At 35.4% G+C, this 26353-nt stretch overlaps 3 protein-coding genes across 13 annotated transcripts; 2 read left to right on the top strand and 1 right to left on the bottom strand.

Moving 5' to 3' along the window:
- The first annotated feature begins 3413 nt into the window (after nt 1–3413).
- Nucleotides 3414–17748, top strand: LOC140766767 (uncharacterized). 10 transcript variants are annotated; one of them, XM_073106398.1, is made up of 9 exons: nt 3491–3551; nt 6066–6137; nt 6236–7462; nt 8830–8884; nt 8969–9087; nt 10104–10194; nt 11290–11337; nt 13510–13593; nt 16535–17748. In XM_073106398.1, exons 3-8 carry the CDS (start codon nt 6297–6299, stop codon nt 13549–13551), a joined length of 1521 nt encoding a protein of 506 aa, XP_072962499.1. In that variant the 5' UTR covers nt 3491–3551; nt 6066–6137; nt 6236–6296; the 3' UTR covers nt 13552–13593; nt 16535–17748. The 10 variants fall into 10 exon arrangements, with proteins under 10 accessions (XP_072962501.1, XP_072962500.1, XP_072962502.1 ...); XM_073106400.1 differs by lacking the exon at nt 16535–17748 and having other exon boundaries at nt 3414–3551; nt 6327–7462; nt 13510–13915; XM_073106399.1 differs by lacking the exon at nt 16535–17748 and having other exon boundaries at nt 3425–3580; nt 6327–7462; nt 13510–13915.
- LOC140766769 (uncharacterized) lies at nt 15119–18148 on the bottom strand. 2 transcript variants are annotated; one of them, XM_073106409.1, is made up of 2 exons: nt 17755–18148; nt 15119–15343 (listed from the first exon to the last, which is right to left on the bottom strand). In XM_073106409.1, exon 1 carries the CDS (start codon nt 18052–18054, stop codon nt 17776–17778), a length of 279 nt encoding a protein of 92 aa, XP_072962510.1. In that variant the 5' UTR covers nt 18055–18148; the 3' UTR covers nt 15119–15343; nt 17755–17775. The 2 variants fall into 2 exon arrangements, with proteins under 2 accessions (XP_072962510.1, XP_072962508.1); XM_073106407.1 differs by having other exon boundaries at nt 15119–15338; nt 17755–18145.
- Nucleotides 18149–19733: 1585 nt separating this feature from the next.
- LOC140767281 (putative clathrin assembly protein At5g57200) lies at nt 19734–26318 on the top strand. Its single transcript, XM_073107132.1, has 15 exons — nt 19734–20072; nt 20174–20243; nt 20402–20499; nt 20953–21091; nt 21214–21341; nt 21440–21532; nt 21630–21680; nt 22501–22566; nt 22688–22753; nt 22840–22920; nt 23250–23330; nt 23991–24170; nt 24261–24336; nt 24548–24666; nt 25724–26318. The coding sequence occupies exons 1-15, from the start codon at nt 19983–19985 to the stop codon at nt 26087–26089; spliced, it is 1704 nt and encodes a 567-aa protein (XP_072963233.1). The 5' UTR covers nt 19734–19982; the 3' UTR covers nt 26090–26318.
- The last annotated feature ends 35 nt before the right edge of the window (nt 26319–26353 follow it).

Here is a 26353-nt window from a genome sequence, read left to right as displayed (position 1 = left end):
AGAGAAATTAATAGTTATTATTGAATCATTTGTCAAATTTTTAACTAGATTTTAAAATCCATTTTATTTTTTATTTTCAAAAGTAACAAAGTATTATTTACAAAGTTAGCTATTGTTAGGGTAGAATTAACTCCGGATATTTTTGCGGCAATTAATGCAAATGCAAGGTCGAAGAAGATAGAGCGTAAATGATAATAATAAGTAAAAGATAGAGTGTTTTTTGACAAATTTTCTAATAGCCTTGCTGTTTTAATCTCTCTTCCATATGCAAACTCATTTATTAAACTCAGATGAGGTTTAATTATTCATAATTTGGAAGAAGGGATGATGATTAAACTCTCTCTTTAACCATGAGTAATTAACAAAAACTCAGGTGGATGCAAACATTAAAAAACTAAAAAATGAGGTAAAATTTTCAACTTTCAAGATATTTTGTGGCAAATATGCTTACTTGTTATTTTTAAGTTTTTTATGTTGTCTCTTAAGCTTCATATTAATTGTAATAACTCAAAGTTAAAGAATGAAAAGAATGTCAATAAAAACTGCATTTTTATTTGAAGATCTTGGTTTTTGATGAATTTTGCCTTCTGTGCTTTCGAATTATCAGATAATAGTTCATTTTAGTCTTTCAGTAATTAAAGATCAAGAAAGCTTCCTTAGTTTCTTATAGGATGCAAAGTTATGATGATGAAGTACTTTTTTTTGTTCATTCTGATAACTAATAACCTATGTAGTTCTGTCAATTAATTATTTATCTTTATACTGAAAATTATAGCAAGTTAGTTCTTTTTAATTTCATCTACAGCATCTCCTCTATTTCCTCTTTCTTTTTCCTTTTTTTTAATCTTAACTTGGAATCTGCAATGATTTCTATTCAATCAAACTTTCTTTACATTGTGACTTAGATGCATCTAGCTTTTTCACTATAGATTAGTGCAGCATTCTGATGTTACTTATGATAATTTGAGAGAAAACAAAATGAGAAAAAATAAATCATGATCTACTTTCATACTTATGTATACTTGTGAATATTTCATGAGCTAATTCGTCGCAACTAAGTCGGCCTAGAAAAAAACATTCAGAGAGGAAATATGCATCGGAAGAGATCAGATTTTAGCAACTTCTCTTCAAACATAAAGAGTCTAACACGAAAATGCGATACTCTGCAAACAGTTCTGATTTCTGAACATTGTCCTGCTTAATTAGAAGTAAATTTATTAGATACTTTTAAAATGCTAGATTACAATGTTATCAGACAATGATTGCTACCTTTATAGATTATACTAGTGACATTAAAACCAACCTGGATATTATGAATTTATGAATATACTAAGAAAGCTGATGCATTTCCACTTCAGGTAGCTGAGGAAATTTATCAGAAACCTTATTTGGCGCCGTCTTCTGCCATGGAATATTAATATTGTAGCAATCCTGTAAAATGAAATAAGATAGATATCGAGTACTGATTGTATCTTGACAGATTATTGGTAGTGACATCAAAATCATAGGTGATGGATATTATGATTATACCAATTACCAAGTAAGTGCTGTGTGAGTGAAACTAAAGTTTCGCCATGGTTTTGACACTACATAGGCAAGACCGGCATAGGTTCTGAAAAAGTATATATTGTATGAACCTACGGTTGCAATTTCTGATCATAAACTAAACTTTCTCTAAATGAGTATACTTCTAGATGATGTCATACTAATGAAGACTATGATCTGCTTGAAACCAAAGAATAAGCAGAAATAGTAGACTGACATCATGGCTTCAGGAACTATAGCCATATATCGGTAAAATTGACTTTTTGCCGAGTTTGCAGTGAAAGTAAAACTACTTCATACTGTAAAGGAGTGCCTGCTTGAAATATATAAAATATGTTTAGCTGCTAGGTTCATTAATATGTGGTTTGGAAGTGTGTTTAAGATGAATTTGTAATTCTGAACACATTCTATATGCTTCTCTATCAGTTCTCTGACAGCCACCTTTAGCGCCTTGATACAGTAGTTCAATTTTATGTCTGAAATGGCTGCTTTGCTAATCTCTTAAATAAGCATATTGGTAGATTTTATCTTTGTAAAGTTCCTGTAACAAGGTATATTTGGAATCTATGCTCGTCGATTCAGAGGCCAGCCAATGTTCAGAATACTTGTTCTCATAGTTGGAAATTTATGTTGTTGAAGCAGATCATGCCAAAACAGCAATACAGATCATGCCAAAACAGCAATAACAATTCTTATCTGGGTTACTCATGTACTCCTAATTTTCAAGAAATTAGCGATAGCTTCAATATTAACTTAATTTGGATGCATTTTGGTTCTTGATCAGCATAACAAAGACGATCACCCTTACGATGTAAGAAGTTAATTCTCTTTCCTTGCTACATATCGCCATTCGAAATTTATCAAGAGAAAGCATCTCTGATCTGCAAAGTTTCAGCACATATTTTTCTAGACATCTGATACTGATACAAGAAAAAATGAATCTTGATTGACATTAGACTTCTCAACCCTGTAATGCACTATGCTCAGGTTTCCTCAATATCCTGCCAAGAGTTGGCACACTGATATTATAACCTTTACTACCTTCCTTTCAAGTGGATGCAAGTTAGGTCCACTCTGTGAATTAATATGTTCAAATCACACATTTAGAGATTCAAAATGGACTTTTGGATCCAAAACCAATTGCAATAAAGGCCTGCACCAATTGCAATCAACTGCAGTGGAATCTCTTCTTCTACCACTGTGCATCCAACCCACATACCATACAGTATCAGCTGTTTTCTCCACCCCTCCCTGATGTAGTTTGCCATTTGACATTAGAAGTGCAATGCACATTTTTATATATCAGATTTCAGAAAGGTGTCATCCAAATGAAAGGAAAATTTCCATAAACCTCTTGTCAAAATTCCGGTCATAACGACGTCGTGCTCAATTTTGGTGCATCGGAAAAACAAATCTTGATACATATATCAAAGTGGTAGATCTTTTAGCTCCTTGTCGTCGCGGAAGAAAAATCTTTTACATGGCCTTATATATTTATAGGCAAGCCTAAATTAGATGATTCATATTTTTGTCGAAGACCGATGTAAATGATTAGGTCGAAAATTTTCGAAGTCTATAATCGGCAATATATTTCGTCGAAACAAAAAGGCTTAAATGAAAGATTCTCATCCTTGTTTGTTCTATCTTCTAAGCAATCATATGAGATCTATACATAAATAACTTTAGGTGTTGATGAAAATGACATTAAAACCCACGTCACGATCGGACGGCCCAGATCGACCGAAGAGAAACTTGATCATGATTGAAGGGTGAGGGACACTGGATGCAAAGTGTCCATTTCTTTCTTTCTAGAGGTAACAAATAAAAAAGAAGCACAGGGGATTTAAAAGGATCTCTCCCTTTTGAGACATCTTTCTCTTTTATTCCTATAAGACCTTAATAGGCCTGTTTAAAAGAACACCTGGGTGAGAGAGGTTAAGCTTAGGGTTCCCTTCAAAGTTCAAAGAATTTCGGTTTCCAGAAGGGCAGGGGCTTCCAAGAAGCACGTGGGTAACTTCGAGACTCCGTTTCCTCGGTAGAAATTGCTTACCCCCTAATGGATTTCTCTATCCTCTGCTCAAGATTGTCATTACTATGTAATCTTGATTGGTGTCGTTCATTGCTCATGATTTCTTGATCATCTTTAGGACCAGGATGCATCTTTCTCTGTTAAATTGTTGGTATTAGGATATTTGCAGTTTGAGTTTTTAGATTAGGTCTTATAGTTGATAAATTATTTCTGGTTGTCGAGAAATATTTATCTTTCTTGTTATAAATGATGCATGTTTCCTGAAGAAGCAGTCATTAATAAAGAAACGAAGAAATTCGCTCTCTTTCATTTCAGAAACCTCCATGTGATATGATGAGTAGTTTGAGAATTTGTGGATTGCTGAGGTTCATATTTTGTCAGGGTAGATATGTAGGATTGTGGGTTTAAGTTGAAAATTTTAATTTATGAATTCCTCAAGAAACGAGGGAACTGGGGTTCTTGTGCCCATTGTCTACCTTATGTTGCTCCACAAACCAACAGGAAACTTTTGGTCAAAGTATTGCTGTTGAGAAACCTTCCTCAACTTTGGTCTAATATCCTAGTACAACTATGGAAGAGGGAATTAAAAATATGCTTCACAAAAAAGATCAGGAGAAACAGAGGTAAATACATTGACATAGCTCGATCTGAAGTTGGATATTTCGATTCAGGGGCAACATGGGTCGATACTCTTGATAAAAGCTATATCTGCAGGATGTGTTAGACTCATGGCATCCCTGCCAAACAGCATGGGCAATGCTGGGTGAGGAATAATTACCTTGATTTGGAATAGACTCTGTAGGCAAACCTACCTAGACTCCATAATTTTAGTTCCTTGTACTTCCTGGACTAGTGTTAATTTATAGGCAACTCTATGGACACTGTTCCCACTGCAAGGTCACCAATGTGTAATTCTGCCGACATGTCTTCATTATCATCCAAGTATTTTACCAATTATATGGGGTTAACTATAGATAACTTGAATGAAAAAGCTCCAAATATTGAGAGATTCGATAACCAACAATATATGACATTAATTGTCCCACATTTGGTGCCAAATTCATGTTGAAGCAAATTTAGATGAAAGAATGATTGACCATGAGATTTATTTGCCAACTTGGAAAGTAAACCGGTAAAGTAATTTAACATCTTAATTGCAATTTATGCTTATGCAATACAGGAGAAACTTGTCCATAACATTCTATAGACATGATAAAGTTTGGATGAGGGAAAATTAGGATAATATTTGACCTAAGAAACATATATGATATATCCCCTAAATAGTCCCTTACTATTTTATGCAAATTGGGAGTGGGTATAGTGGAGGGAAAGCAAAAGAGGAGTTAGATTCTGAGTAGAAAGAACAAACAACATAGAATCACAAGGTTCTGAAACTCAATATCGAAATCAAGATCAACTGGTTGTCTGAAAAAACAAGTATCGGTTGTATCAACTATGTCGGCCGTCTTGATTGCCCATATATGATCAATCTATTTTTTTAATTACATAAAAAATTAGAATTATTTAAAAATGTAGGATTCTAAAATTTATAAAAAGTGACAGAAAATAAGAAAATAAAATAATTCGCACATGAAGCCTAAAAACTAAAAAAATTATTAACTCAAAACTATAATGAATTTCAAGTTAGATCTAGTAAATTTCTATGCTTATAAATTGCTGTTGTAGAAGTGAGATGAAGGAGGATCTTTTTCTTCACTGTTGTTCGACAGTAGTAAGAAATGGAGAGTTAAAAGGTGGGAGAGAAAGAGAGAGATGAAAAAAGAAAAAAAATACTCACCTGAGTTCACTTGAGTGCGGAATAGCCAGAGGAGCTTGTCGGATTGGCTGTCAGATTAGCTTGATGATGTGTGAGGGGCGGGAGGAGTTGCATGTGTGACGGAAAGAGAGTAAAAGTTGAAAACTTGAAAAGAAGACAGTTATGAACATTAATTACTGATATCCCCTCATGTTAGATCCATTTTATATCCAACCTGAATCTTTGAAAAAACTCATTTTGGTCGGTTTCAACCGAGTTTTGGCCGATACTAGGCCGAAACCAGCCGCCATAGAAGTTCAATGCATATTATTTGATCCAATATCTATTGCGTTGCCTTCTTAGAAAATATGAGGTAAATTTTCTTTTGAAATTTTTCTTGAATTTCTAGTTAGTTCTCATTACAATATTTTGCTATGTGCTTCCAGATGTACTAAAGTCATCATAGGTGTATATAATATTTTCTATTCAATATTTAATTTATTTTAAAATTAATATGGAATATGAAGTAAGTAAATTGGAGAATGAAAGAGTTTATTTATACACTTCTAAGTCATCTAGATTCGCTATCTAATTTTCTTTAGGTTATTTGGCTATTCATGTACTTATCTTCAATCATTGTCTCATTAGAGTTAACATATACTGGCTTTACAAAGTTTGTCTTAATTAGCTTTTCTTTGCCTTCTCATTATCTTGTTCTGTCTTCCAATCTTACAGGAACTTGTTGGAGGAAATTGAGTAGGTTGCTTGTTGAGCTGGCTTATGGTGTATATCCTTGAAAAGTTATTTGTAAGGTCTACTCCACCTATTACTGTTGCATTTCAAATTCTTCTAATGTCAGAATACGTGAAAGGCTGACTGATTGTATTTCTCATCATTGTATGTAGCACATAATTTTAATTATCTTTTGCAATTGAACATGGACAACAACAAAAGCATGGACTTATCATGATTTATCACTATGGTGTGATGCAACAGATGTCTCCAAAATATAATGAATGTTCTGGGAATTGCTGTCCAAAACCTCTTTTGTCTGAGAATGTGGATTGTGAATTATCTTCCATCAATGTTCCAGTTTCATCCACAAGCTCCTCTGATTTATCCATTATCAATAATTTGTGCCCGAACTCTGCACCTAAGTGGGATGGCAATGTGTATAAACGAAGAAAGACGGATAGAAACTTTGCTGCTCTCCTATCAGAAGAAAATATCACAGAAAATATAAACTGCAATGTTTTTTGTCATTCCTGCATAAGTTCCAAAGATCACTCTTCAGCATTACAGAGCAATACAGGGGAAGTTCCTCTGATATCTTTAGGTTCTTGTGCCAAAGATCTTCAGAATACACAAAATCTGTTGAAATGTGAAAAATGCCACCAAAAGAAGCCTATCACTACTCTTAGCTCACAAACTGAGTCAATTCCAGATTCTATGGTGAACAGGGTAACTTCAACATTAGAATGTGAAAAGATGGCAACAGTATCTAATGCTGAGAAACACGGACCTGCATTGGATCTTTACTCGGGTGCAAATGATAGATGGTCTTCATCAATATCAAATATTTCATCATTTCCAAAGACAGAAGCAGAGGATGCTGGGGAGTGTTCTTCATCTGATATTTACATTGTAAAACAATTTAGAGAATCCATGTCACCAAGGGAGCTTTGCATCATTCTTCTAAAAATTCATGGACTCCTTGGAGGAAGGACAGGCAAGAAAACTGATTCTAAAGAGGCACTCTGTGATAATGATCCCAACTATTCTCTGAGTCTGAGATGCAAAATTTGCGGGTTTCCGGAGCACCCATCGAAGATGCTAATTTGTGATCAGTGTGAAGAAGCATTTCATTTGTCTTGTTGCAATGCTAGACTGAAAGAGATGCCAGTGGATGATGAATGGTACTGCCAACCTTGCTTTAGAAAGAAACCTAAGATCTCATCTAGAAAATTGTTAAATTCCAGATGTGAACGATCTGAGCATAGGAACAGAACTCGTGGGGATTTAGTAACTCCTATAACTTCCATGTTAAAAGACATTCAGCCATATACCTCTGGGGTTCGAATTGGCAAAAATTTCCAAGCAGAAGTTCCAAACTGGTCTGGTTCAATCTCCAAGTACGTAATTTTACTCTCTGCAGTATTTTTTATTGCTTTCACTCTTTCATGTTATTACTATATGAATGTAATTATCACATTTGGGATAAAAATAAAAGGAAAAAAAGGGCATGGTATTCCATAATTAGAAGCACAAGCTTTTTCTTCTTTAATTTGTATGGAAACAAGGATACATAATTTTTCTGTGTCACATATCATGCTTCTTTCTTTTAATATCCAGAGATTTTTGTCGTGGTCCCAAAATATGCTTTTACATAGGTGTCACCTGGTGGAATGGTTAAGCTGCTGTATGCACCTTGGTGGCGCATTTGGTAAGCAAAACAACCTCTCTGATAATGGGCAAATGCCACTTCCTTCTGACCTCTCTAAACCTCAAATTGGAGGGAGCCTTGTGCATCTAGACACCCTTGTTTAGTTCCTTTATAGGGACTTTTGTCATGATCTTGTTGAAAGCTTTTTCGGGGGCATTACTTGGAGTACGCTTATGTGTTGCCCTATTCACCTTGGTGGGATGGTTGGAATCATAAAACTGCCTTTCATATAATGGGTAAGGCTGCACATATATTTCTCTAGAACTGTACTGAGTAAGAGCCTTGTGCACCAGGATGCCCATCCCAAATGCTTTACAGTTGCCTTTCCTTTGTTTAACGTAGGCTGAGAATGTGCAAATCAGTATACTGAATACTCAATTAAATTTCCTGAGTACTTCAGATTCCTTTTAATTTTCTTTTTGTTGGATCCAATGTATGTTCTCATATCTGAATTCTGTAATAAATGATCTCAGACCCTCAAGATTCCAAGTAATCCTTTGCATATCATTCATGTGGGGTACATATACTGAATTCTCTGTTGCTCATCTTCTTGCATGGTATGGTAGGCGTGCCGTTCTTTGTTAGCATGTTGGTTGGCACATAAATATGAGCTTCCATTTTTTTATTGATGGAACTAATATAAGCTGATATCTAGATTTGGAAATCCTAAATTTGTCAAAGAGAAACAAATTCTTGATTCTGACCAGTAGTCCATGGCTCATACTTATTCTTGTGATTTATGAAGGGAATATTTGCAGAATAGTTTATTTTACATTAGATGATTACAACCTGTGCATTTCTTTCTTTCTAAACTCTAACGCTCATTTCTCTACTCTATATTGATGGCCTCCCCGTTTTATGATTTTATCATTGAGATAAAACTTTTTGAGCTTAAGCTTCTTGCATTTCTAGATTGTGGAGTCCCAGTTGATAATCTTATATATGCCTTATAGTAGAAACAGATTGATAATGATATCTTTTATTTTTTTCTGATTTATAGTTTCTGTCATGATCCATTGTTCTTTGATGTCTTCTTTGTCATCATTTTCCCTGCAGTAGTCCTGACTATTTTAATGAACCCTCTCAAGTGGATCCCACAGAATTTAGTAAAGTGAGCGTAAGACTTATTGTTCTTATATTGCATTTCATTTTTCTAATGTTGCGATATACTTAGAATGTTTCATTGTATACTTAGGGCTGGAATGCTAAAATTCAGGGGTCTAGACCCAGCAGCATTGGTAACTGGATCCAATGTCGAGCATTATTAGCTGCAAGTGGAAACAACAAGAGAACTATTTGTGGCAAGTGGCGCAGGTAAACTTCGTCAATGCATTACTTAGTATGAAATGAAAGAGTCTTATTTTCTACTTTTCCTTTGGTATTGTTTCATATATGTGATGTCTGTTGCACTTCTAAAGTACTTTGGGAATAAGGAATGGATTTTAATTTAGGATACGACGGCCTTTGGATCATGGAGTACATGTACTTGCTCACCCATGTGTTTTTCTAGGGCCATCTATTTTTATGTGATAACTTGATTGTATTTTGTTCTGATTTTTGAGTATTTTACGATCAGAATCTCAAAGGTGCCACACTATGTGATAGCAGCCTCTTGCATCCAAGAGATCATGGATCCAAGTCATGAAAACAAGTAAAGAACCTTATTAGCAATGAAGGCAAGGTTGTGTACTTCTTCTGCTCTTTAGGCCCCACATTGGTGGGAGCCACATGTATTGAGATGCCTTTTCCCTTCTAAATAAAACTCCTATTTATAAGAGTCAGAGATATTTGAACAATTGAACTTTTAGAGTAAGCTTTTGAAAATCTAACGTAACAGATCAAATTATGACATTTTCAGATGGAGACATAAATCAAGCATCTCAAAATTCAATTGGATTTATTCTGGATAGATTGATGATGAAGATGTTTTTACTTTTTACCTGTCAAGAGGCTTGACTGAAACTTTATATATATCATATATTTGTATTGTTGTGTGACAGTTAAATGATGCTGTCAGGGTAATTAGGAAAATGTCAAGTGGCTTCCCAATCACAATACCTTCCCAAGGAGTCATTTAGTTCTGGGCCATGAGAGGTGGAAGGAGGTGCTTCTGTATATATATATATATATATATATATATATATATATATATAATTTGTTTTTCTGTATTGCTTCTTCATTTTCTTTTGTTTGAGACCTCTCTTCCTACTTCCTGCATCTGGTTGCTTACATTGTATACCTTATGGTTTTCAATAATTATTCTGAAACATTTCTTGGTTTGATTTTGATTTATGTAGAAAATATAACTTATCTCATGCTTCATGTTACAGGGCGCCCCTTTTTATTCTTCAGACTGATGATTGGGATTGTTCATGTTCTGTTCTTTGGGATCCAGCCCATGCTGATTGTGCTGTTCCTCAGGTGACTGCTGACATTGTAGATGTACTTTGCTCACTTAGATATTTAAGTATCTTAGTTATGGTTTCCATGTCATTTTTACCAAATAAAATCTTTTGAATGTCACAGTAGACCAATATGTGACCTCACAATTAATGTATGTTTGGATCTGAGCCCACTATGGTACTATATATTTGACCTTTACCCCCAAAATGTCGTTCAGTTTTCATACCGAGACAGCCCTGGCCCTTTTCAATTGGAGCACTCATCTCTGTTGACCTGAAGCACTGACCTAACTGCTCAGGGGAAAGAGTAAAGAAACACTGGACATAATACTGATAACAGCATGAGCTCTCATATTCTAGCATTCAGCTGATTGTCCAGGGAAACAGTAAAGAAAGGCTTGCACATTATACTGATAGTTGCATAACCTAAGAAATTTGAATGAGATGGCAACATATGGACAATCAATCAAAATCGATGCAATAATAAAAAGGATCTATCTTGATTAAAGAACATACAGACAAACTATGTAGATTCTTGAATTCTATGCAAGGTGATGTGACTATTGCTGAATTTTATATTGGTTGGGAAATATTCTGTTAGATTTAGCTGCACATATAGTTAGAATGCTGAGTGACCAATTATCTGAATAGGCTTCAAGAATCAGTCTTTAGTGTAGCGTAACTGTAGCATATTTTGAGGCGATTATTTGCTCTCTTTTACTAGGTGATAAATGTCCATCAATGTTAGGACATAATATCACCTTTCCCTCACAATAACTATGATAGGTTACCAGAAAATAACCAGTATGGAAGAGATTCCTATGTGGAAGTTCAGCTTGTTTGCTGCACGAAGTTCTGCTTGTATAAAAACAACTGATGAACTATCATGTCAAGTAAAATTTTAAGCTTTTAACTATATGTTCCCACTTGAAAATCATTAGGCTCGTGTTTTTCTCTCCTCAAGCTATGTTCTCTTGGGTGTATGCCTGCTTTTTGATATGTGTCTTCATGTATAATTAGTCAAAGTAACATGTGATAAACAATTGTTTAGCTGTGTTGCAGTAGTTTCTTCCTGTCTTCACTCTTATCCTGATATTTACTTCATTATGCATAGGAACTGGTGACAGATGAAGTTCTTAAGCATTTGAAGTATATAAATATGGTATGCATCAGTAGCTTCTTATAATGCTTTATCTTAAAATGCTTTATACTTGTGAATTCTCTATCTGATTACTCTTCGTACTCATGTATAGTCTGTTGATTACTCTTCTTACTCATGCATACATTGTCAGTTAGGACGACATATTTATTTTGTACTTCTTTGCATGACAATTCCTCTATTTGTATGATTATATAATCATGTTTGTCTTGATAATTTTTTTTAATACCAACAGATGTCCCACACGCACATAGTTTCGTTATAGTATGCCTACTATTATTTTGCTAATAGTTACTATTCCTTTTTCATATTTGATTGATACAGGCAACATACTTTAGATGTTACGCTCTTTCACATTTGCTTGCTTAAAAGCAAAAGAGACCTGTAAGGCTGTAACCACCTTCTTTCTTGCTTGTCTTGTAAAATTCTTTAAATGGGGAACTATAAGGTGGCAGGTTGACTCAGGTTGACAAGTCTTACAGTCTTACATGACCCAATCACATATGGAACTGTTTTCCTAGTCGAGAGTTCGGACTTGATTTTCCGAGTGCAGGTAAGAACAGACCTTAGATGTCCTGGTAGGGATAAAAACAATTAGTTAGTTACAGATACAGTAGTGACAAAACCACATCTATATCCGCTTCTCTTTTTGGGGTATAACTACAACTATGATAATAGATAAATAGTGAGATTGTTTGCTATATTTGCTTTATGGATATGCATGCAGATTGAATATCCCGCATATTCATTATTTGATTTATAAAACTATAAGAAATGTGATATTACTCAAATCTACAACAAAATTAATAAATATATAAGCAAAGTGGAGTAATTGACATAAAATTTGAAACAAACTTATTTTACTCTCCACTCTTTTAATAATCTCTTAAACTGCATGGATATACAAATACATATTCTAATAATATTCTTCAACTCATATTCGTATCCAAATAAGCCAATCTGGATGCAGATATGAATAGGGATTTGAAGAGGGATAGAAATCCATATCTAACAAAACCCGGATATGGCACCAAATTGAATAGGATTGACTGACCTGTCCGTCCAACACCTTAATACAGGAATACGAATTTCGATGCAATAAGGAATACAATGCAGCATTTATGTATGTTGCATGTATGTGTATATATATATATATAAACATGTGCCCATATTCATGCTGAGTTGCATTATAAATTGCCTGATCCAGGTTTGAACCAGCTTACGCTTGGAGAGAATTTTTCATTTAACTTAGTAGGTAGTTGACTGGGTGTGTAGTGCTAAGCAGATCAATAACTTGGTGCCCAATGGTAAAGCAATAACAAATCAATTAAGATTACCAGAATCAGAGAGTACAAGTTTAGCGGCACTTAATTCAAAACAAAATACATGCTTTCCCGTTGTTTTATTAACTTTAAGGCATATCTAAAAGAGATTTTGGTTATAGTAGAGAAACTACTGCAAAATTTGGTCCTGTCACCATAAGTTAGGTTCTTACATCAAATAATCTCAGCTTCAATAAAGGTGGTGATGGACACAGGTTAAGAGTTCCAAGTACAACTTGTGAGATAAGAATATTCTTGTATGACTAGTTATGCTAATGCGTCTATCCTTTGTATCTGCTAAACATTTGAAGGATTCCTTTTAGCAACTTCTCTGTATGATAATATAAAGTACAGGGAATCTCAACAATATTTGGAACTTCTGGAGTCATAATACTGAGTTCAAGCTCTTTCATACTACAATGGAAGCTGAGATAGCAACCTTGTCGGAACAAATCTTAGTCATCATTTGAGATACCGATGTGCTGGCTGTTTGCATTGTTTGTTAATATTCACATCCTATCTAGGATAATAATGTATTTTGCAAGTGAAACCTCACATGGGATTAAAAGTTTCAACTGCAGTTGCAAAACTCACTAAGTCTGCTCTTGGCATACTGAGCACATTCTTCGGCCTAAGCTTGGTTGCCAATATGATAGAACTATCACCATTAGCATCAAATCGGAAGACTTGTTGTGTTACTAAAGTCATAAGATAGTGATATATATTCTAATTTATAGTAGGCCTGCTTATTTGAGTTATTTCATATTCTCTCTCTCTCTCTTTTTTTGCAATGATTTTCATTGTTAGATAGTCAAGTTTATGCTTTTCTGAATGAACATTAATTCTTATGCAGTTAAGGTCTCGCCTTGTTGATAGAGAGAGGAAACTTGGTTAGATTAAGTGATGTTGCTGATAGAGGGATATCAAACAGATAAATGTGAGTTTCTCTCCATTTCAGGCTTTTGATATGCTAGGCTTCTATTATATCCAAATATGTCTATCATTCAACTTCTTGCATATTTTTATCCTGGCACTTCTTGTACATTCCGTTCATGTATATTGTGGTATAAAAGATTAAATAGAACAGCTGTTCCACCTTGATATATTTGGTTTTGGAACACATATGGGGAATCATTTAGGTTCATTAATAGCAGTGGAGCCAAAAAAAAAAAAAAAAAAGAATTCCTGTCGTACCTTGTACTGGAGAAGAAAAAATAAAAATAAAAGTCCATCAATGGAAACTTCCTCTCATTGTTCAAGTCATGTTATTGTTGGTCTCAATTTGCTATTATTTCCTTTTCTTAACTTGAGTTGGGGGTTAGTTGTGGATTTCTTTGCGCCATGAACAGTGATTGGCCCAAGTGCTTGTTTTGTGCTGCCATTTCTCTAAAAATAAACTCATATGGCAACAATGTTGGCCCTTGTATCAAGAGTGCCCCTTTGTGTTTCTTGATTTATCGAGCTTTATCAAGTTAAATAGAGTGTTGAAAACACTAAGATAGGAAAGAATAAGTTGTGTCAAACTTTGGTACCACTTCAGGAATGAAAGAGTCTTAACTCTAGATCAGCAGATGAGAAAATAAACTGTTAGTTTGCTTTTAACATGTCAGGTTTTGTTTCTGATACTGCTCAATAAGAAAATAATTACCTAAACCCTAAACCACTTGAATTTTTTTTTAAGTGCTGCTGCTCTCATAATTTTTTTTTCCTTCATTGAGATAAGTGAGAACTTAACCATTTGAATACTGTCCTATTAGAGTCGTTATTTCTTGTTGATTCCAAAGTATAACTAGTAAATCATGGTAAACATTAGAAGAGGCGATGGGATAATCTTGAGTTAGTAAAATGAACAAATTGTATAATAATTCTTGAATTCTAGAGGCATTGGTATTTAACGAGACATGATTAAGTTCTCACTACTCTAGAAAAAGAAAATAGTAAATATTACAAGAGAACTTAATCTCGAAGCTTCAATTAAAAAACTATAAAGAACCAACAAGGTGGATTAATAATAAAATGGCATGCAAACAGTTAGCCTTCTGATACACATGATTAAACTGGGGCAGAGAGTTAGTAGAATATGCAATCTACCTTTTGGGTGATAGAACAGTATAATACAGCTACAAGCATTATCCATATGTTCAAACTATCAAAAACAATTAAACTTCAAATGTTTTGACTTTCTGAATCAGTATTTCAGCAATCCAAAGAAATCAAACCAAAATCTTTATTGATTTACTGGTGAAGTTCTATGAGATCTGATTCCTTTGAGACTAAGCAGGATAAGTTAAAATCCCATATTCCAATGAGGGGGCAACTATCTTGTACAACAAAAAAGTTTCTAATTTGCCACCATTAAGAACAAGAAACCAAATAAATGAGACAAGGCAAAGCTTATTTTAAGGAACAACCTAGATACTCATCATTCACATCAATTTTCTCAACTAAAGAGAAACCGGCAATGCAGTAGAGCAATCGGAGTCAATATATTGTACTCACAATAAAGCAATGCATTTGCATACAAATCATAAGAAGAAAATATTGTGTTTCAGTATGGAGTTATTCATGGGAGTGAAACACTGATAGCAAAATTAAAAACAAGAGACAAGTTTATTCCAGCCCTTCATGCAAATGAAGCAGATTGGCTCCATCCTGGTTCACCCACAGAAAAGCTCTTCAACCCTGTACTGGTGCGATGTTAGTATTACCACATTGGTCATCAGTATAATAGCGTAATGTAATATACATACTCTTTACGTGATTATTTTCTTAAATCATGTTTTACATATCACTTTCTCACTCAAATCAACTTTTAAATAGCATAAGATAGTGAGATGGTGGGATTGCCCTGGCATGTGTCCAATAAGAGTACCTCCTAAGAAAAACAAACATGACAGCATGCTTCACTTGATGGCAGATCCATATGCTACCATTTACCTTCAGTTCATGAACAGCAGATAACAATGCCATGCATATTGAAATGAGCAACATCCGATGAACTCAGATTCACCATCTGCAGTGACATTTTTCAAATAGAGGAGAAATGTTCGTTCAAATGTCCTGGAAAAAGCATATCTCCAAATGTTCTGTCAATCTCATCTCTATTTTTGCAATTTTTTCTACATCATTTGTTACAGCCTCATTACTGTCAGATTGACACAAGAATATTCAAAAGGATCTTGCCACTAAACCTACATGTCAACAGTCAGCGACTATTATGACGTCATAGTCCATAATGAATCAGGTTATAGCACATCTATCTGCTCATATTTTCTATTTGGGAGAGCTGAATAACTGTCAAAAGGCCTCAGATTATCAATCAAATCCATCGACATCAAAATTACTGGGAAGAGATGTATTTTGTTTGGGGCTAAACATAATTTATTTTTTCCATTCTAATACATAACACATTATATGCTTACTTTCTAGCGAAATGGAAAATTTATAGTTGACATCAAACTTAGTACAACCAAATAGGATGTGTTATTTTTGAAGTTCATTCGCTGAAGTTCTCATAGAAAGCAATATGTGAATTAAACTAGTGAGTTTAAAGTCTAACTAAAAGCGAGCAGTGCTTCGAAAGGCACGTGCAGTATGTGGGCGGTCACCTCACCGCATAGCATCTAGGTAGTATGCAAGCACATATGCAAAATTGCAGATGCCTAAGCGGTCTAGTATTATTAATATATAAAAATATAAAATAATTGCATACGATATATGCTATATACTAATATAGTATATATAAAATTTTTAATAGTCTGCTAAACCCTAAAACCTAAACCTTGCCCACTTCTCTCTCTCTCTCTCTCTTCGACTACCCAATTGTGGGCTCACCTCTTTGTTCTTTCTTCTGACTCTCTTGTGCTCCTCTTTTCTAGGGTTAAGAGTTTGGGATCGACCGAAGAGAATGAAGAGAGTGAAGAAGAGTTAAAATCAAGAGGATTGAGAAGAAATTGGGGCTTCTCAAGAAGACCCATGAGAGTTTTGCTCGCTGCCATGTGCTGCTCGCCTCTCGCCATGCGCCACTGAGAGAGGAGAGAGCTTGAGAGATGGATTGAGAGAGTAGAGGATTTAGGCTACAATATTTTCTTAAAGTAACGCACAACCTGCTATTATTTCCGCCTGATCCCCTACCGTCATCTCAACCCGTCGAGCATGAAATCGGCTCGCTGGAACCTGCTAATGCGTTTCAACTGCAATTTTCCACTTCCTTGTGTGTTGGCGGGGCGACCAATGGCCACCACACTAAGGCAGCCGCTAGAAATGTTTTTCAATAATAATAGCGAGACATAAAGAGAAAAATAAAAATAAACTAGAAGTTGGTTGCCTTGCCATGAACAGTCTATGAGGGGTCATTTTTGGAGGTCCCTAATGGATCATTTTCAATGTGTTTTGTATTAGAATGGATAAAATAATAAAAAAAGAATGGCACAAACCCTTCGATGGATAATTCCAAGACAATTTAATAAATAAAGTGATTATCAATCTATCTTAAATTAGGCACAGGAATTTCTATGAACAAAATCAATAAGCATATGGATAAATTCAACCACTAACACTAACAACTATTATTCCAATGATTTGGTCTAGCTCAGTCAGTACTAATAGCTTTTGAGTTTTGTTACTTGTTTTTCTTATCTATGATACTCCCCCAGTCAACAGTTAAGACAGGGCATCCTAGATCAGAAATGCAACATAGAGAGCCAGATAGACGTTATATTTCATTAAATCCGAATAGAAAAACTTCCAATTTTTGCAAGTAACAAAAGCAAGAGTATCATTTTCTTATTTATACTATTCGATAATGGATTCCACCGAATTAATCTGTAACTAGGCAAAAAACCCCGTCAAACCCATGGTGTAGGACATGTAATATCAAAAAGCCTAGATTCCCATTTCCCCCAAACTCGCCCTCAAATTAAACCACGTATCAATTAAATTGATTATTAAAAAAACATCCAGATTCACATAAAAATTCATATTTCATGCAAAATCTAAACTCCGCAACTCAAACCAAAGATCTAGTAAACAAAGAAACTTATAACAACCCTATATTCCATTCTAAATCAAAGATCTGCGTTAGGGCTTCAGATCAAACCTGTGATGGATAAGACCAGGACTAGTGGTGGCCACCTCCGCCGGCGGCAGCGTGCTGCTGGTGCTCGAGGTGGCGGCGCTCCTCGGGGAGCGCGACGAGGTAGGAGAAGATCATGCCGCCGATGCAGACGTGGAAAAGGGGCTCGACGGAACTCGTGTCGATGTACTTCTCGATGTAGCGATCCACCGCCTTGTCGGTGGTCTTCTTGATGTGGTCCCACGTGAGCCGGGGCTTGAGGAATCCGGGGAGCTCCCTCACCTTCATGCCCTTGATCTCGTTGTAGAACGCCCGCAACGCCATGGGGAGCAGAAGCCAAACCCTAACCCTAACCCAAGAGCTCTCTCTCAATCTCGATTGCTCGACTCGGGTCGATGGTGGTCTTCTTTCGATGGGAGATTGGAGTAAATAAGAAAGGGGTGAAAATGAAAAAAAAAAAACTGAAAGAAAGAGAGAGAATTACAAATAACACCCTATATGTTATTTTATTATAAAGAACCCCATCTTTCATTATTCATAAATAGAACCTCTTATTTGCGAAAAATATCAAAACTACACTCGACCATTTAATAAACATATATAATGCAAGATTAATTCAATTAATTATAGACCAAATGACGTCTCTAAAATAGCTTGAAAATAAATCCAAACATCAATTCTCAAACGGCTTAGAACCAAAACAAGCCTAGAAAATACTAAACTTGCACTAAAATATTGAATTTTACTAAATCAGTTAACCCAAAAATACTACCGTTTGATATCGAATATAATATTAAAAAGATATTATTTGAAATGAACAAAAATTTACGCATTTTATTCTATTCTATCACGTGCTTGGGTGTGACTTGATTGAGTTATATGTAATTCTCGCCGACTAAACTTATCTTTTATTATTAGAAGAAATGGTCGAATGGACAAGGAGAGGAGAGGGAGGAGAGGGCGAGAGCTATAAATTGTAAAGATAAAATAGGCTAAGAAAATTGCCCATGGATTCGTTATTGCCTAAATGTAGTGCCCATGGCGAACTAGGCATTAAATTTTAGGACTCCTTCCCAAATGAAAGAGTAGGAGAAAGGGCAATGCTTCTTCGAAGAAGTTCGTCCATGATAATAAGAGAAGAAGATTATCACTTCTCATTGAAAGGGACGGCCATCCCTGTCATTTTGCTAACAGAGCAATGTTCTAAGGTTTTAGGTTGAGGACTCCAAGCTTGCATTGCTTTCAGCTTTTATAAATTGTGTCATGGTTAATCAGACAGTGAAAATTGTTGATTTTATAAAGTCGATTTTGTAAAGGATGGGAGAAGGCATCAAATCGAAATAAAATAAAAGAAGAGGGTCAAAAGGGTTGCGATGAGAAGAATCTAACTGCCACCAAGGTCCTCGGGGATCCAAGAATGGACACACAATAAGAGGCTTATTATTGATGACTCCAAGCACACAAGATTAAAAGTTGATTGAGACATGAAGCCAATTCGAAGAGCAAGATAATGTTTTTGAGATTGGCGACTGCTTTGATCTCAACTTTGCGAAAGAAGACTGTGTCATCAATAAATTAGAGGATGGATGGCAACACAATCCTCTTATCTTTAAGGATCCAATGTCACTGGGCTACAAGCTATTGTGAAGTAAAGTCGAGTTAGAAGATTATCTTATTTATGGCTACAACGGCATTAAAATGAAAGGAGAATTATTTTTTTAACTGTTTTTATTTAATATTTCTACTCGTCTATTTTGATCCTAATGAGTAATGACAACCAGTTAAATTTTAAAAAAACTTATTTCGCACGAGTTAATTAAACGGCTATAACCTAACAACGGCTATGAATCGCTCTCGGTAAGTTCACCCCATTTATCACAAGCGTACTCCTTTTGGATTGTTCCTATTTGCATATATATATATATATATATATATATAGAGAGAGAGAGAGAGAGAGAGAGAGAGAGAGAGAGAGAGAGAGAGAGAGAGAGAGGCGAAGGACGCGATGGTAATGAAAAGGAGGTGTGATGTTATCAACGACCTTCTTAATCCTTCGAGTTCGGAGAGCGAGGGAGGGAGGATGGAAAGCGCGAAGGAAGCGGCGGGGTATATATACTCGCGGTTACGATCACCGGAGAAATCGCTCTCTCTCGATCACTCTCCTCCTCTCGCGTCTCCTTCCCTCTCTTCTCTCTCTCGATTAGGTTTAGGGTTAGGGCTTCGCAGGCCGGCCGAGGTGGGGGAGGAAGAGAATGGGGACGCTCCAGACCTGGCGGAAAGCCTACGGAGCCCTCAAGGACTCCACCAAGGTCGGTCTTGCCAAGGTCAACAGCGATTTTAAGGTTTGATATCAGAAATCGTTTTAACCATCCAAGAACTTTTTTAAAGAATTCTTCTCGATTTCGACCTCATTCTGCTATTTTTGTGTTTGATTTGTTGGAAGGATTTGGACATTGCGATAGTGAAGGCAACAAACCATGTTGAGTGCCCACCGAAGGAACGACACGTTAGAAGTGAGTGAATTTTGGGTACAATTGGCAATTTGCCCTTATTCGATCTAACCATTTAATAGATACGATTTGGGATTTTTTTAATTACTAAAGGTCATCTTTTTATTTGATAACTTGCATTATTTGTTAATTGTTTATCATTTGCTTTTTCTGTGCTTCAGAAATATTTTTTGCTACGTCTCTAGCACGTCCACGAGCTGATATTGCTTATTGTATCTATGCACTCTCAAGAAGGCTATCCAAGACACGGAACTGGACAGTATGTATTAGCATTAATTTCCTCTTTAAATTTTATTAATTTCGTTCCTTTGGTCAAAGTATTCAATGTATATATTGTGATGGAGAATATCAAACTGTCAGATGACTTGAGTTATTCACATATTTTTAAGTTCCACCATTTACCTTATTTACTTCGTATCCTTTTAACATATCATATACCAGCTTGGAGTATAATTTTCACTTTTCTGAAATCTGAAATATTGCAAGAATCTATTTCTTTTTCATGTATAGTAACTTCCAGCATTTCAAAATTTCAACTATATGCAGTATTATATTTACTTCAAACTTTTTAGAAGCTTGAAATTGAATATGTATTTCTTCTTCGTAGAAACAATAACAAAATTTTTTTTATTGAGATCCCTTGGGAAATGCTATAAGTTGGTAATTATGATCTCTTTTTATTGAATGATGGGTAACTGATCAAATTTTACAGGTGGCATTGAAAACGTTGATAGTTATTCATAGACTACTGAGAGAGGGTGATCCTACATTTAAAGAGGAGATTTTGAACTATTCTCATAGGGGAAATATATTGCAGATATCCAACTTTAAGGATGACTCAAGTCCTCTAGGTTGGTTATGCAATATGTATTAATTGGAGATAATAGCTACTTTGCTTATACAATTTGTCTCCATTTAGCATGGAGAAGTTGAAGCTGAACATTTGATAATTGTCAGATATATCCTTTTGTAGCTTGGGATTGCTCTGCATGGGTACGAACATATGCTCTCTTCCTAGAGGAACGGCTTGAAAGTTTTAGGGTATTGAAGTACGACATTGAAGCTGAGCGTTTATTGAAATCTCCACAGGATACTGCCAAGGTAACCAGGGTGCTTTTCAATTTTAGTGACCTGATAGTGGTAGGCTCTAATGATCGTAATTTTCTTCTTTTTTCGTTTTTTGGCTTTTATGCTGCCAGGGACATAGTAGAACGAGAACTATAGGTTGTCCAGATCTTTTAGAGCAGTTGCCTGCATTGCAACAGCTGCTCTTTCGCCTTGTCGGCTGCCAGGTTTGTTATATCAAATTCAAGCACCGGTACCATGTTTGAACCTTTTTTTCTTTTCCTTCTTATGGATTTTGGTTCCTTTCTTATTTGGTCACTGTAGCCTGATGGTGCAGCCTGCACAAACTACGTTGTACAGTATGCATTGGCTCTGGTATGTTCCATTGTTCTTTACTCTTCAATTATAGTTCTAAATTATGACTATGGAACTCAACTTTCATGAATATTTTATGTGATAGTTTCCTGAAGCTTTTGCTGGACTTCTATAAACATTCTGTCTCCGATAGAAGAAATAAGTTTAACCTTTTACCTTCCATGATTAACATGCCAATAAGCCATTTGCAAACATGTCAGTCTACAGACAACATGGTGCACAAATCTTGTTCCAAATAAACCAATATCGGCTCAGATATGTGAAAAATTAGCGTAATTTGCAATTTGCACCACCATTTTGATATGGAAACTATCGAGTTTGTATACAACTTACTCATGGATGGCAGAGGTCATTCATATTAGATCCTGACTTTGAAATTTTAAGCCAAAACTCTTATGTTTCTAGTGCCCTCTTTTCTTTTGGAGGTTGATATATTTTATTCTATTTTTCTGTTAGAATGCTATTGTGGTTCTTTAAGTGATGCGAAACATCATTTCCTGTTTCCTCCGTCTTTATTTCATAAGGATGCTACATGTCAGTTCTGGAAGATCAAGAAAACATTCCTCCTCTTTATCATCTTACTTTAAGGATGTCTTATGTTTGCTTCTCTTGGTCTTTGAATGCAAGACTTCTGGACTCCCCTATGATTGAGCTTTCTCATTGCTTGTGGGATTTCATATATTAAATTAGACAGGCTAAAAATTATGCTCTCCCCTATGAATAAATATTGGATAAAATATGTATATTTTTGTCTTATCTATAATATCTTATCTTTCTAAACACTTGCAAGAAACTTACGGAACCTTCTAATGTTATTTAGGTTTTGAAAGAGAGCTTCAAGATCTATTGTGCAATTAATGATGGGATCATCAATCTCGTGGATATGGTATTATAGTTCATCCTGATGCTCTAATAGTCGAATGCATTCCTCATGACAAAGAACTTCAGGTGCTTAAGTTTTGTTTGTTCCTGGCTGACCTTTTTAATTTTTTTTAATTATGTTGCAGTTCTTTGAGATGCCAAAATATGATGCCATCAAAGCCCTCGATATCTATAGACGAGCTGGTCAGCAGGTAATTTTTTTTATTGATATATTATGCTTCTCATGGTGGACAACTGTTAAACCAATGGTTGTTTAATCAATGTCTTATTGTTGCAGGCCGAGAACCTTTCAGAATTTTATGAGTTCTGCAAAAATCTTGAATTGGCCAGGAATTTTCAGTTTCCCACTCTGAGACAGGTTAGGTTACATCTTTACTCTAGTTCAGGATGATGTCCATTCTTCACCTGAACCATGAAAGCCTGGCCCAACTTTTAGTGGTTTAAGATTTAAAATTTCCTACATGAATGTTAAGAATGTTTTATGATAAATGCTAAATTTCAGTCAAATTGTGAACTTTTTTGCTCAGGGAATATTAGTTCTCTTTGTGTAACTTAATATGGGTTTAGTTTTTATGAGAACTATTTCTTTCAATCTGTACATTTTTGCCCATAATAGGGGTATTTGTTTTTATTTTAAGCACCAGAACTCCTCATGGTCATTTCTTTCTGTGGTTCACCTTTTTGCAGCCACCTCCTTCATTTCTTGCAACTATGGAAGAATATATTAGAGAAGCTCCTCGGATTGGATCTATTTCAAGTAAGGCACTGGTAAGTTGTATTGGCACCATACTTTTCCAGTGTGTAATATTTGGGCAAATCTCATCCTTAGTCACTCTTAGATACTCTTCTTTGTGAGGCAAGTTTTGTTGTGGCTCCATCTTGTTTATACCTAATCATCTGTAATTAGGCTGTTTAATAATGTCCATTAGCTATTCTGAATAATGTTGTTCAACTGAAAAAAATAATTGCTTATTGAAGACTCTAGAGTAAGACACCAATTTGCTTTTGGATATCTATATGTCAAAGTGATGTTTATTTCCACCATTCTTCACTACCAAAAGTTCTGGCCACGGACAGAAAGTACCAAGTCATATGTTTTAACTCTTCCCATGGTTCTACTTATTTGATTAAAGACCTTGGAAAAATATATGAGCATGCCATGCAGAATCATGCATTTTGGAAGATTGAGACAATCTTGCCTTTCTTTTGAAAGTGTTATGGACCTGTTTATACTCATCCGCATCTTCAGAATAGATACCTGATATTTCATGGGAAAAATATATATTTGATTTGTTACTTCATACTTCAGAAAGAAGAAAATAAATTACTATGTGGATGTCATGTGTTGCCTTCTGACGTCAAAGTATTATGGAAACCTATATAAAATGAACTTATTTTTCTTTCTTTATCTCACCATGTGTAAACCAGGAATACCAGGAAAGGAATCTATTAACCTACAATCAAGAAGAAGCTCCTCCTGAAAGCGAAAAGCATATAGAAGATGAGAAAGAAGAGCCTGCCGAAGCTGAAGAAGTACCAGAACCAGTCTTTGAGACTGTTGAGGCTGTTGAGCCTGAACCTCAACCTTTGACTACTGGAGATTTATTGGTGATTTTATTTTATCAGGAGCTGGATTAACATTTCCTTGCAACTTATTTCCAAGTTAAGAATTATAACTTTTTTATCATCATCATACAGGGCTTGGATGAAATAAATCCCATTGCTGCTGAACTTGAAAATAGCAATGCATTGGCTCTAGCCATTCTACCACCAGGTAGTTCTAATTGTCGTTGAAATTCTGATCATGTTGTCTACTAGAGAAGGTATGCATGCATGAGGAGAAAAAGATATAAATTTTTATTTTATTATCTAACCATGAAATAGAAATCTTATCGTTTCCTTCTACTTGCTTCTAGATAGATAATGCAATAAAGTAACATTTTGTCACCAGTGACTCATCTTTTTATTTCCACAATTATTTATAGGGGAAGATGCAAACGCCTCGACTACTCATGACCTACTTGCTTCTAATACTTCTGGGTGGGAACTAGCATTAGTCACTACCCCAAGCAACAATACTGGACACGTGGTTGATAGCAAACTGGTTAGTACAATTCTCTCGTACATGTTATAAATCTCTACTAGTTTTACTGGAGTGAATACTGCAAATAAAATTACTTGGAAAAAGAAATCACTTGTGGGCTGTTCATATATTTCATTCAAGGAAATGCTTTCCAGTTGATTAAAGCCCATGGTAGATTCCATGATGAACACCATACAGACAGAGGATTGACACTGCTCGTCATGTTTGTTTATTGTACAGCACAAAGTGAAGCTAATTCAATACCCCAGCTGATTAAAAGAACTTTTTGCTGAATATTCATGTAGATGTACTTGATCGTTGATAGGTAGGTATTTGAATGTTCCATAATGTGGCTGATTAATAGAGGAGTTACAAAGTTATGCACCAGGAATATTACAGCTATAAAGCTATTCATCTTGTGGTACGATTATTTGTTATTGTAACTTTCCATTACCAATGTGGAATTACATGCATATAGTAGGAAGGATGATGATAAATAAATTAACACTAAGCAGCAGTGGTTAGCCAAGTCTTGGTGAAAAATAGGAGGGAAGGTGCAAGAAAATCTCTGGCTCTAATATTGGAAGTTAGAATTATACAACCAAGAAGTACATGAAGTTCTGCGTCCTCTATTGATGTCTTATCGATTCTCAGATATATGAAATCTATGTTGCCACTTCTATGTTTCTGAAGAAAATATGCAATCTAAAGGTTATTACTTATTACATGTTAAAGAATAGTGTCTTGATAAAACTAGAATAAGGACAATGTTAAAATGAGATTTCAGAATTGAGTGATCGTTGTCTTTTCAGAGATCTCAATTACCAGGTCATGGCTTTAGCTATTTCAAATCTATAGTTAGATATGAGCAGTATCCTCTATACACATGTAAACACATTCACAGAACATATATGTTGGCTTTGCACATACAAGAGACGCAATGACAGGCTTAAGCAATTAGGTTGTATGCTCAAGCCTTGCTATGTTAATAAATATGCACTCTAAAAATTGTGTATCACTCATCTAGAAGAGAAAGCAAAATTTACTCTTCACTTGCCATCTGTATTCGATTCAACAGGCTGGAGGATTCGACAAGCTATTGCTCGACAGTCTTTATGAGGATTCTGCAAGGCGACAACAAATAGCAAGCACAACATATGCCGGTAGTGTAGCAGCAAATCCGTTTGACTCCAAGGATCCTTTTTCCATGTCTAACAGCATTGCACCACCATCCGGTGTCCAATTAGCTATGTTGGCACAGCAGCAGCTGCAATGTTATCAGACACAGCACCAACCACAGTACTATGAGCAGCAACAGAAGATGATGATACCATACCAGCCTCAAATTCCTCATCCCCAGATGGCGACTGCAAACCCCTTTGGTGATCCATTCATTGGATTATCGCCGAATCCTCCCACACAAGGCAATCCAAGTTTGATATGAAATTATGAACTGGACAGTTTGTTCTTTAAGTGGAGTGTTGTACAATTTTCTCCTCATAATTTCAGAAGGTATAGCAGAGATGGGAGTGTTAACTGTTAATCCTAGGGAATGTCTTGTATAGTTATCCCTGATTGATGTTTTGAATGGGAGATAATTCTTTGTTTGATTCTTCTTTATTGACCAAGGACAGCACTTAGTGTATTACTTTTTCTGTGAAAAATAAGTTGAGTATTCCAGTTTATGTGTGAAGAACTGAAGAATTTG

This window comes from Typha angustifolia, chromosome 9 (genome assembly GCF_048772165.1).
Source record: "Typha angustifolia cultivar Huaian chromosome 9, ASM4877216v1, whole genome shotgun sequence".
Taxonomy (NCBI): Eukaryota; Viridiplantae; Streptophyta; class Magnoliopsida; order Poales; family Typhaceae; genus Typha; species Typha angustifolia.
The sequence above is the reverse complement of the archived record's forward strand: the minus strand, read 5'-3'. Positions and strand labels throughout refer to the sequence as shown.